Here is a 12317-nt window from a genome sequence, read left to right on the forward strand (position 1 = left end):
TCCTAGACGCATAGGCGATGGGTCGCCTCCCTAGTTCAGTCTCTTGAAGAAGGACTGCCGCTACTGCTGACGACGATGCGTCGGTTTGGACAATGAATTTCTTCGAGAAATCAGGCATAGCAAGGACAGGGGCATTACAGAGAGCTAATTTCAGATCTTCAAAAGCGGCTTGTTGAGAAGGTCCCCACTCGAATTTGATGCCTTTCCTACGAAGAAGGTTTAAGGGCGCCGCTCTATTAGCAAAGTTAGGAATGAACTTTCTGAAGAAATTCACCATACCAATGAACCTGGCGATACCTTTAATGTCCTTGGGAGGTTTAAAATCACGGATGGCCTGTGTTCTAGAATGATCGACTGCTACACCATCGGGTGACACAATATGCCCTAGGAATGACATAGAGGGCTTAGCAAAGGCAACCTTGGACAACTTAACAGTTAACCCAGCCTTACGAAGGCGATCAAGAACTTCTCGCAGATGATCTAGATGTTCTTCAAAAGTCTCTGAAAATACTACGACATCATCTAAGTAGTGATATAAGTACTCGAATTTGATGTCGGAGAAGACCCTATCTAGCAGCCTAGTGAGCACAGCTGCTCCCGTGGGGAGCCCGAAAGGCACGCGGTTGTATTCATATAAATTCCAGTCCGTGGCGAACGCTGTAAGGTGTTTAGACTCTTCGGCAAGGGGAATTTGATTATAGGCCTGATTTAAGTCCAAGATGGTGAAGAACTTGGCCTTACGAAACCATGAAAAACAAGAATGAAGGTCGGGAAGGGGCACAGATTGTAACACCACCTTCCGATTGAGAGCCCTGTAATCAATGACAGGCCTGAAGCCTCCTTGGGGTTTCGGTACTAGAAAAATAGGCGAAGAATACGCTGACTTAGAGGGCCTAATAATACCGTCCTTCAACATCTGATCGATGATTTCCTTCAGAGCCTTCATTTTAGGTGGAGATAGCCTATACGGTGGAAAACGGACAGGAATCGAATCCGTAACCTCAATTTTGTATTCAATAAGGTCAGTAACACCAAGAGTATCAGAGAACACCTCGGGAAACGACTGACACAGTTTGCGAATACTATCAGCCTGCTCCTCAGGTAGATGTCTAAGGTCTAACAACATCTCATCCTGGGTAGGCGAAATAGAAGAACATGACACAGAATAACACTTTAATAGTGGTATTTTACAACTAGAAGCAAATTTGAATGTGCACGACCTAGACTTGAGATCGAGCACAAGACCAGTGTGAGAGATAAAGTCAGCTCCCAATATAATGGGGCAAGACAATTGCTTGGCCACAAACAATTTAATTTTCCATGTAAACTTAAAAACACGAATTTTGACCAGTAAGGAACCTAGAATTTCTAATGGAGATGAATTAGCCGAAACGTATTGAACAGGAGAAGAGACATAGTCAGGAAGTTTACAAACCGATTTCAATTTAGAATACCATTCAGCCGCAATAATCGAACAAACACTACCTGAATCTAAGAGAGCTGTTATAGGCTCGTTATTTAACTCAATCTTAAGAAAAGGAACAGGTGCGGGGGTATCCGCCGCAATCCTAAGACATTCTTTAGGGCATTCAAAAGATGAATTTGAAGGCTGATCGTTCTCTGCATTTACAATCTGTTTACTAGGGGCTGAGTCTCGGGAAGATGGATTAGTCGACTCAACCGAAGCCACTAGTCACTTTTTATTATTGGCATAGGTGGAATTTGCACCAGAAGTTGAGCAGGAGGGGGTGCTATTTGAGTTCGGACAATTCTTGGCGATATGTGAGAAGGCCCCACATTTAAAACAGCCTTGTGCTGAACCAGCTCCATTATTTGCCCTACTACTTTTGACCAATGGACATTTATTGCGAAGATGGTCAGGCGACCCGCAAGCATAACATTTGCGGGGTGTGACTGGTCGGCGAGGTGGAGGCCGAGTGTTACTAAAGGAAGGCGGGGGTTCTTTCGCTACACGCAAAGAATCGGCGTATCTAACTCCTTCCGCTGAGACGGCCAACGCTTCAAGTTCAGAAAAAGTTTGCGGGCACGCCGCAAAACACAAGTATGACCTATAAGATGGTGAAATGCCTTCCACAATAGCTTGTACAATTTGGTCCTCAGGGAAGTGAAGAGCAAACACCCTGGTATAAAACTTAATGTCTTGTATGAAATCAGCCAAGTTTTCATCCAACCTCTGTACTCGATAATAGTATTTCTGAATCAGAGATGACCTTGCGCGGGCAGGAATAAAATTAGCAAGTAGATGTGCATGAAAATCTTCGATGGATGACTGTTCAGCTATGGCTCTTACTATTTTGTCGGAGAGAATACCAATAGCATACGGATAGATAATTTGCAAGATTTGACATGGAGACAGAGAAAAAACAAGGGCATGATCCTGAAATTCCACTAGAAATCTTAAAAATGAAATTACGTCACTGGTGGTATTAACAGAAAACTTGGATATACCTCTGAGCAACATTGCCAATGGATGAGGCAAGCTACTAAATCCGGGTGACATAGTAGGTAAAGGTTTCAATGGCAAGGAAGTCAATTCAGAACGGATGTTACTCAATGATGCACGACGTTCAGATTCGTTGTCCAATGGGGCAGGGATAGTTTGAGCAGCAACGGTTATCCTATTAACTTCTCCCTTGGGAGGCGCTTCCTCACTACCTGCATTCACTATGGTGGGTTGATCAGATTTGGGAGGAACTTCCCCAGTTAACAATTGAGTGACCTTACTAGATAATTCAGAAATATTTTCCAGGAGCGTACTAGCTTCCTTCCTCTGAACGTCATTCAGTTTCAGAGACAACAGATCGTTAACCCTATTCGAAAAATGATATAGCCTGCCTTGCACACGCTTAATTTGATTAGGAGACGGATCATTTTCATCAAAAAAACTAACTACAGAAGCTAGCCCAGTAATATTCTCCGTGATCGTGGAAAGAGAGTCGTCAATTTCTTTCTCTCCCAAATTGGGGATGGAAATGGGCAAATCAAGAGACTCTCTAAGCTTGTTAGTGTCTATTGCAACCGTGCCTCCAGATTGCACATTTCTGATAGTTAATTCATAGATCAACTCCTCCTTGCGCAAATAGTTAAGAAGGAGAACATCGCGAGGGCCGGGCATGGTGACAGAACAATTTTGAAAAACTCAAAAAATTCCAGCAACTGGGAAAATAGTTAGAGTTCGGAACAAACAATGTTTAGCCGTCAAAAGGGGCTAAATTGAGACCCATTCAACCACGCTCTGCTGCCACTTGTTACCGTGTTTTAGCGGTAGGTAGAGGTGTAAGAAGGTGCGGGCGTGAATGGGTTTTCAAACTACGGAATCAAAGTTAATGTAAAATTTAACGAGGTTATATTTTCTTTTCAATATTAAGTAATAACAAAGAACAGGTACTTAGTAGCCAAAACACAATTTGAAATGTACAATTACAGGGGTTACAGAGTTTGGGCTTCGAGCCCAGAGTTCACAATTCTTGAGCAACTAGCCCAACTTTCCGATATACAAATTTTAACAAAGGGGCAGAAGACCCCAATCAAACCCTGGAGCACTTGCTCCAAATTACACAGTTAAGCCTCCTCGAGGCACACAACACTCCGTTTCCAAAAGAGCCACCCGCTCTTTAATTTAAGCCTCTCCCAGGCCACACCAAACTCCACCTTCAAGTTGTCCACAACGGACACAAACCCAGGGGTAAAATACCCAATCTACTGAGGTCTATTAAATGAAAAGCAGGTTAATTAAATGACCTCTAAAACAATTTGAGAGGAGGCGAACTTGCACTCCTAATACACTTTGATTTTAAAACCTACCTTGGCACTAGGCCGTTATTACAAGGGCTAATCCCATACTACAGAGGTGACTTAATAGCAATTTACATTACATTACGGAAGAATAGGTTGAGAAACAATAAGTTCACCTCAAAACATTATGAGTGGGAGCTCGAGAGGGTTAGCACTCTCTATCCCAGTATGTAGCTTTTCAAGAGAATAGAAGAAAAGACTAGTTACATTTTAGGAAAAGGTTACATGGAGGAACGCTTCGCACCCGCCCCGAGAGTTAAACTGCTGAGCAAGAAAAGAAAGAATTTATTAATCGGCCATTACCTTATTGTTGACCGCTGCCGAAGAAAGAGGCGCCTCCCGCCTCCTGCTAGGTACTTAACACACTGAAAGATGGAACAGAAGTGGCCCAGAGACCCAAAAATCAGCAGTTTAAATACTCTCGCGGAAGTTTCTAGGCGTTAGGGGAAAGAAAACACCCGCCCACAATGTTTTTATTGGATAGGACCCCGCAACAGATACAAGTTGGGGGAAAATACACCAGATTGGTCAGAAATTACTAAAAGAAATTCGGGATTGGATAAATCTAAAACAAGGGGAAAAAGAGGGGTAAACAGCCAACTTAAACCATAACAGAAAGAAATTTAACAAGAAACAAACTTTTGAAATAAAAATTTCTCCAACAAAATAGTTCTTTGACTCCGCACTAGGGTGCACTATTGTTGATCTTCAGTAGTGTCCTCTAGAAGAGAAAGTTCACACTTCTTACTTCAAGCGAAACAAAAACACATCAAAAGTGACACAGTTCAAAAACTCAAAATTTTCCACGTGGTGACATCTTCTGAGAAAGTAGAGAATTAATAGAGTAGATAAAGTTCAACCTTCCTCCAGAAGAGGAGTTTCAACTGGCGCAACTTTTAAATAAACGGTGTAGAGGTGTACCGCCCGGTACAATTATTATTATGGGATCTGTTTGCTTTAAGTTCATATTAAGTGGATATAATTGATCCCTTCATCATTCTATTATCACTCCATTTTAAAAGATAATAAAGACAATCTAAAAGATGCTAAATAATCAATAGCAACCTGAGCGAGTATAATGAAACACATACACAACATTAACAACATTGACTTCCTGAAATACAACAACATGTAACCTATAAATATCAAAGACTCAGCCCTGGTCTGCTTCATTCTTCTAATTATTAAAAAATAATCACATTAATTCTGTAAGTAAATCATGGTATTATAAATACACTTTTGAAATGATCCACTAAAAGTTATAATAAGATTATTTGCATATAATCCACTCATGAAATAGAAAATTGCAGCACCTTTCTCTTCTAGATTCCTTACCATCAACATCGCGGCATTTCTGGACAGACAATGATGGCGAAGACTAATTTAACACCATCCTACGTGGCATGCTGGAGAGGTTCTATGATGATCATCTCAGTGCACCGGGCGAGTTGGCCGTGCGCGTAGAGGCATGCGGCTGTGAGCTTGCATCCGGGAGATAGTAGGTTCGAATCCCGCTATCGGCAGCCCTGAAGATGGTTTTCCGTGGTTTCCCATTTTCACACCAGGCAAATGCTAGGGCTGTACCTTAATTAAGGCCACAGCCGATTCCTTCAAACTCCTAGGCCTTTCCTATCCCATCATCGCCATAAGACCTATCTGTGTCGGTGCGACGTAAAGCTGTAACTAATTATTATAACTCTAGCATAGAAATATGACCATCTTTACCTATAATCGTATCTATTTATCCTACAAATCGGATGACCCTAATATTTTGTCCTATGTGTGTATATATCTATTACTATATGTAGATGACCTTAACATTGTTCCTAATCATGAATAAATGTGTGTCTACATTCTTAATAAAGATCTCTGCTTGCTTATTTCATCAATCCCTCAGTAACTCTCATTTACTTTCATTTAAGTCATTATCAATAGATTCAGTCTTTAGCACCGTATTAAGATGCTTTATTCAATCCACAAATTTTCAGACGTGCCAAGTCTCCAGATTTGTGCGGGAGACTCCCAATTTTTCATCGTTCCTCCCGATCTCCGGGTCCGATCTCCCGATTTTCAGAGCAATATCCGTAATTTTCGTATTATTTTAAACTCACGCGGATTTCCTCGTTTTATCGATATATGGCTGAGTATGCCTGGTCAATAGTAGTTCCAACAATGATACCAGATGGCAGTATAGGGCACGGTGGCCAATCATGAGCTGCTCTTTGGTCTATAATACAGTCATTGTCTTTGCAAGCGAGTAACATTCTCTTTGGAGTAACCTAACTTCAGAAACATAGTCTCTCTACCCGGGGCAAGACCTGCAGAAGTGCTCGTGTTGTGCCTTAATATTTGTTTTGGCCAAAATGTCCAAAAAAAAAAAAAAAGAAATATGATGCAGTGTTTAAAAGTGCTTATAGGGAAGAGTTTCCGTGTTTGAGTGAATCGAGAAAGGGACCAACGTTCACATTCTGTACTATATGTTTGCAGTTGCACATGGCAGGAAATGCGATATACTCAAGCACATGTAAATGAAAAAACATAAGGAGAGTGTTCAGTGTGTAGAAAGAAACCAGAAACTGAACTTGTCATGAAAAAACCAAGATGTATATCCTGTGACGAATGCTGAGGCGTTATTTACGTCATTTATAGTAAAAAATATCCTGCCTGTAAATTGTGCCGATCACGCGCGACTTTTGTTTCGCAAAACGTTTCCTGATTCGGAAATCGCTAAATGATATGGGTGTGCTAAAACGAAAACAGTGGCTGTCATTACAGAAATGTGCATGGAAGAAAGGGTGAAAATTGTATCACATTTCCAGGTGAATGCATTTTCTGTGTCTACTGACGGTAGCAATAAAAGTGACTTAAAGATATATCCCATTGTTGTAACATTTTTTAGGCCTGAACTCAATGAAATTCAGAGTTGTCTACTCTCTGTGCCTAATTTAGAAGGGGATGCTACTGGAGCTAACATTGCCAATATTTTGCTCTCAACTTTTCGGGAATTCTGCATTCCATTAAAAAACTGCCTAGCTCTTGGTGCTGATAATGCTCCAGTAATGGTAGGATTAAAGAATGGTGTGGCAGGATGTTTGAAGCGGGAAAATAGTAACATAATCATCGTACGCTGCTCTTGTCACCTAATTAATCTTGCTGCCGAGAAGGGTGTGGCATGCTTGCCCGTAAATGTAGATGAAAGTATAATTGATATATTTTATTATCTGGAAAGGTGTGCAAAGAAGAAAGAAAAGTTCAGAGAATTTCAGACTTTACACAACACAGAGATCAGGAAAATTCTGAAGCATTTGCCTACTCCGTGGTTATCACTAAGAAGTTATTTAGATAGGATTTTGCTTCAGTGGGACCCTTTGGTTACATTATTCAGGAGCGAAATTGTAAGGATTGTCAGATGGGAACTTTGAAGACTAAACAAAATTCCTAAGCACAGTTTAAGTGCTGATGTGTCTTGTTTGTCTGAAAACGTTAAGGATTGTCATAACATTTCACCTCACTCCTCAGTTAAAAGGAAAAGACAGTCATCAGTTTCACTAAAAAAATGAAACTACTTATGAAACTAAGTGACATGCATTGTCACGTGAAGAACAACTTTTCGTGTTCCTTTCATCAAATTTACCTAAATCTTTTTGCCTTATTCTCTCAAGTTGTTAAATGTCAAAAAATAAAGGAATAATTTTAATTTATAATTGGTTATTTATGGTTCAAAATTATTTGTGCAGTTAAATGTCCCTTTTTGTGGATTGTCATTAAATGAATATTTGCAGCTTAATTACCAAAATGCAACCTGATATTCCAAAGACAATCAAGAAGACTACAGTAGTTATTGGTAATAAGATGGATAATGTGAGATAGCCTTTTTTAATCTATGAATTAGAAATTACTGAAGAGGTGCACGATGCCAAGAACTTATTGGATTACTTGTTATGGTCATGAATACAGCTATCCATTTTTAGGGAGCTTTCTCTATTCATTCAGTTCTATTTTTAAAATCATAATACTTTCAAAGATTTATTGTATTTGCAGAGTAATGGGAGGATGTTTAAAGTTTTGAATATAGGTCTGTAAGATTCTCTAGTTTTAACATTCACCATAATTCTAATTCTAATTCCTCTTTTTTGAATCCTGAAACTGATTAAAAAATAAAGCAAAACATGCTGTGCTCAGTTTTGAATTAAATACAGTGTAAGTTTATTCATGTGATATCATGCTGAATTCAAATCCTTAAAAAAAGAATTGTTTCTGACTGGTTTTCTATTTGGTGGTCATTTAAAATTATATTGGACTTGCAGGTTACCTGTACTGAGTGGTATGGAAATTAAGATATACTATTTTTCCATAACTTACTATTAATCAATTGTTTAGAGATCATTCAGATAATTGTTGTGCTACAGCTTCAGCAGACTGTTGCAGACCTTCATTTGTTTGATCTTTAATTAATGGTGTAGTATCATCTTCAAATAAAATCTTTCATATCAATCAGTGTTTTGTGTTATGTCATTTATTTTAAAAAAAGAAGAGGGCCCAGGACTAACCCCTGTGGAATTCCTAATTTAATGGTACCCTCATCAGATAACTGTTCATTAAGTGGAGTGTTTCTGCACCATTGTATTTTAAACTAACAGTTTGCTTCCACCTTATTAGAAAGGATTTTGTAATTTACAAAATCAAAAGCCTTTGACAAATCCAGGAAAATTTATTTACACATATTTAAGTTTTTTTGTTTTCAGTTAGTAATAATATATTAGTAATACATTGTCTGTGTTGACTTCCCAGTCCTGAATCCATGATTGACTATCACAGGCAGCCCATAGATTCATTGCTTTGCAATGTACCTATTGATCCCAAAAGTTGTAACTGTTATGAATAGGAAAAATGGGTCATTTCTTACATAGTTCTACGGCATCTGCTTGCTTTTGGGAAATATTCCCGTTTTATAACATTTGTGTGGTAGGAGCTACGCAACCTACCTCTCGTGCAGCAGCTCATTAAGGACCAACACTACCATTGCCCAGGGAAGTAATTGAATGTTACATGGTTAACGTGACTATATCCTACACCATATTATTTGGCTGTCATGACCAGGATATAGTGGCTATACATTACACTTATTCCTTCCTGATTTGCATTGCTGCAGTATTAGATGCACATATCCCTCCAGCATATATCCTGGAGATATTTTACTTAAAACTAACTAAAACTGCCTGAATTCGATTTCTCCAACTATCAAAGTATTTCTCTCCATGTTGTTTCAGTCCAAAGCTACAAAATATACTTAAACAGAATTACCAGCAAATTTATCAGCAATTTTACAATCCAGCTATCTTGGTCAGTTGTTTAAAACTCAAGGCCCAGTGAAACGAATTCCAGGACAACTCCTTAAGTGTGATATTTGTGCGAAGGAATTTCGGCATTTGTGTCATCTGAGGAAGCATACATTTATTCATTCAGAAAGAACATTTACACTCGTTTTGCTCAGAGCACCAACTTGAAAGCACATATGCTAGTACATTCTGGGGACCGTATATTTCAGTGTCCAGTATGCAATAAAAAATTTGCAGGAAGTTGGAATTTGAAGGCCCACTCTGTCATTCATACTGGAGAACTAAATTTCTCTTGCACAATATGTCCATGTCAGTTTGCATTGCGCAACAATTTGTTAAAACACCAACTTTTTTATACTAAGGAGAAGAAGTACACATGTCCTGTTTGTGGAGGTCAATATGCTCATCTCATCTCATCTCAGAATACATCTTATGGGTCATGCTGGCCAAAAGAAATTCTTTTGCTCTGTCTGTAATAAAAGGTTTCCTTGAAAGAACCAACTTGAGATTACACAGTATAGTTCATACAAAGGAGAGAAGGTATAAATGTTCTGTTTGTAAGAAGAAATTTACATAGTCCTCAAGTCTAGAGACATTTAAGTAAGGTCCATGAAAGAACCCATAAGCCTTCCAAACATGGTAAAAAGGGTCATCAGGAGGGTTGTGTCCTGTCTCTGCAGCTACTCAGCAAGCATACATGTCTAGTAAAGACCTATGTAAGACATCTTCATGACAATGTGATTTGCTTAATTTGAATCGTGTAAAGACTGCATCCATTGAAGTGGATAGTAACTTGACTATATTGTACAATGAAAGTACATGTAGTGGGAAATAGAGTTTAGCATTATAATGAGATATGATGAACTGAATAAGATAATGAAAATTATGCCAGCAACTGAGATGAATCTTTAGTAGCATATGTTAATTGTGAAAGTTACAAGCTCTTCATCAAGTGTCATTTAGTTGGATGACCTTGTATAAGTATACATTTATTGTATTATTTGTATAACTAGTGTATTCTTAACACATTCACGCCCGTATCCGAGTTATTGCATATAGCTCTCAACCATATCTGAATTAGCCTGGATAAGCGCAACATCGAATTGCATCATAATCTATTAACTTCTTTTTCTGTATTGATTCCAAATATCACAAGTATAAAGATTGGAACTTTCCACCTAATCAGTACAAATTTTTTATTATAAGGTACTTACATTGCAGTACTGGTTTCGACCCTGAGTGTGGATCATCTTCAGCTCCTGAAGAACTTTAGTCTTACCAAAAATATCATATAATATTAAAACATTATGTTTCTAATTTTAAATAACTAATTCTAAATTACATTGATGCACTGTTGTATTGAAATATGCTTGGAAGAGATATTTAAAAGTCTAAAATGTTCACCAGTTCGTTAAAATGTCACCGATCTTGATGTTCTATTATATACTCATCCATTTGATTACAATGTTTCAATGTTGATACTCTTATTTTAATTTTAAAAACATCTTAATACTAAGTTAAAAGGTACTGTGTTTTGTAAGACTTGTGTCAGTAAGTAATTTAGTAATAAAATATCATATGTCTTGATGTGCTTGTACAATAAAACAAGTGCAAGTCACATGCTTTGAGCAAATAAATTTAAAATCTTCTTGTGGTTTTGCTCTGGGATAAATTGTCTAGTTTTGATGACCCATTAACTAAAGTGAGAATGTTCCCGTCTTTTTAACTGCGATCTGTTTGTCTGTGTCAGATTATCTGAGTAGAGAAAAGAGTTTTACTGTTAGAGAATATCTATGGAACAGAGTATAAAAATGTTGTTACTTAGTTGCTGTCTTGGTCTGTCATTTGTGTGATTGTTGGGAGTGCACCATGCACCGCTTTGAGTACGACGGGGGCTGGCTGTCACGGCATTGTAGGGGAAAGGTGGTGGAGCAAGGGAAAGGGCTGGGGTAGGAGGAGGTGTTTCCTGCAGAGACTTGGTTGTGTGTTCTTGTTTCTCTTTATTGACTTTCTTTAAGTAAAAGTTTTTTTAAGGGAGAGATGGTGGCATTGAAAGGGATTTTTTTTTGTTGTTATTTCATTAAGATTAAAATTTTGGTTGGCATATTGATCCATATTGATATAAAAATCCTCCAATATATTAAGCAAAGGGCCTTTAGAATGTATGCTTAGAATTTCCATATTGTTTTTGATATTAGAAAATTCATATTTGTAATCTTCTATGTTTTGTCCTATGAATAAAAAATGATTGTGTTTACATGTTCATTATACTAGATGAAAAAGCTTCTACCAATGCGCCCAATGTAACTGGCCTCACAATTTTTGCATTTCATTTGGTATACTCCTGAGTGGTTGTACTTGTTGTTTTCGTTAACGGATTTAGTATTATGCAGGATAGTGGTGTTATTGCATGAAGTTTTAAAGGTTATTCTTAAATTATGTCTTTTGAAGATGTTAGTTATGGGGTGGATATTGGCATTGTTAAAGTGAAAAATCACATAGTCTTTCTTTGATTTGTTTTCTTTGATTTATTTTGATTTTGGCTGATGTTTTATATTCTGGATGATTTTGTTGATCGAATCTTTGTTGTATCCATTTTGTTTAGCTATATCATGGATTAAGTTTAGTTCTTTTTTTTAAGTCTTTGTGAAATAAGTGTATATTAAAGGCTTTGTATATCATGCTATAGTAGGCTGCTTTTTTATGGGTGTTGGGATGAGTGGAACCTTGCTTTATTGTATTTGTTGTTTGTGTAGGTTTTCTGTATATTTTATACTTTAGGTAATCTTCATGCCTGTTGACAGATATGTCTAGATAAAGTATCATCTCTTTCGGTCTCCATTGTGAATTTTATGTGAGGGCCCAGTTTGTTCATCTGTTTTAGTATGTTATTCTCATCTGTTAATCTTCCGTCTAATACAACAAAAATGTTGTCCACCAACCTACAACAAAAGAAAATATTCTCAATTTTACCAATCTTTGAATGTTCTAGATTGTCTATATAAATTTCAGCTAATATGCCCGAGGCTGGTGACCCCATAGGGAGGTCCTGTTGTTTGTAGATAGTAACGTGAAATCTGAAATAATTGTTATTAAGAGCAAATTCTAGCAGATTAACAAATTCTTCTATTTCTAAAATGCTTAAGCCACTATAATTGTTTA

At 37.8% G+C, this 12317-nt stretch overlaps 1 protein-coding gene across 1 annotated transcript in view; it reads left to right on the top strand.

Moving 5' to 3' along the window:
* The window catches only part of LOC136876387 (uncharacterized), a 94034-nt gene that overhangs the window by 64219 nt on the left and 17498 nt on the right, over positions 1-12317 (top strand). The window contains exon 7 of the mRNA XM_067150290.2: positions 9087-9159. Within this exon, the coding sequence (XP_067006391.2) occupies positions 9087-9159 (73 nt within the window). The remainder of the gene's footprint in view (positions 1-9086; positions 9160-12317) is intronic.

This window comes from Anabrus simplex, chromosome 6 (assembly GCF_040414725.1).
Source record: "Anabrus simplex isolate iqAnaSimp1 chromosome 6, ASM4041472v1, whole genome shotgun sequence".
NCBI lineage: Eukaryota > Metazoa > Arthropoda > Insecta > Orthoptera > Tettigoniidae > Anabrus > Anabrus simplex.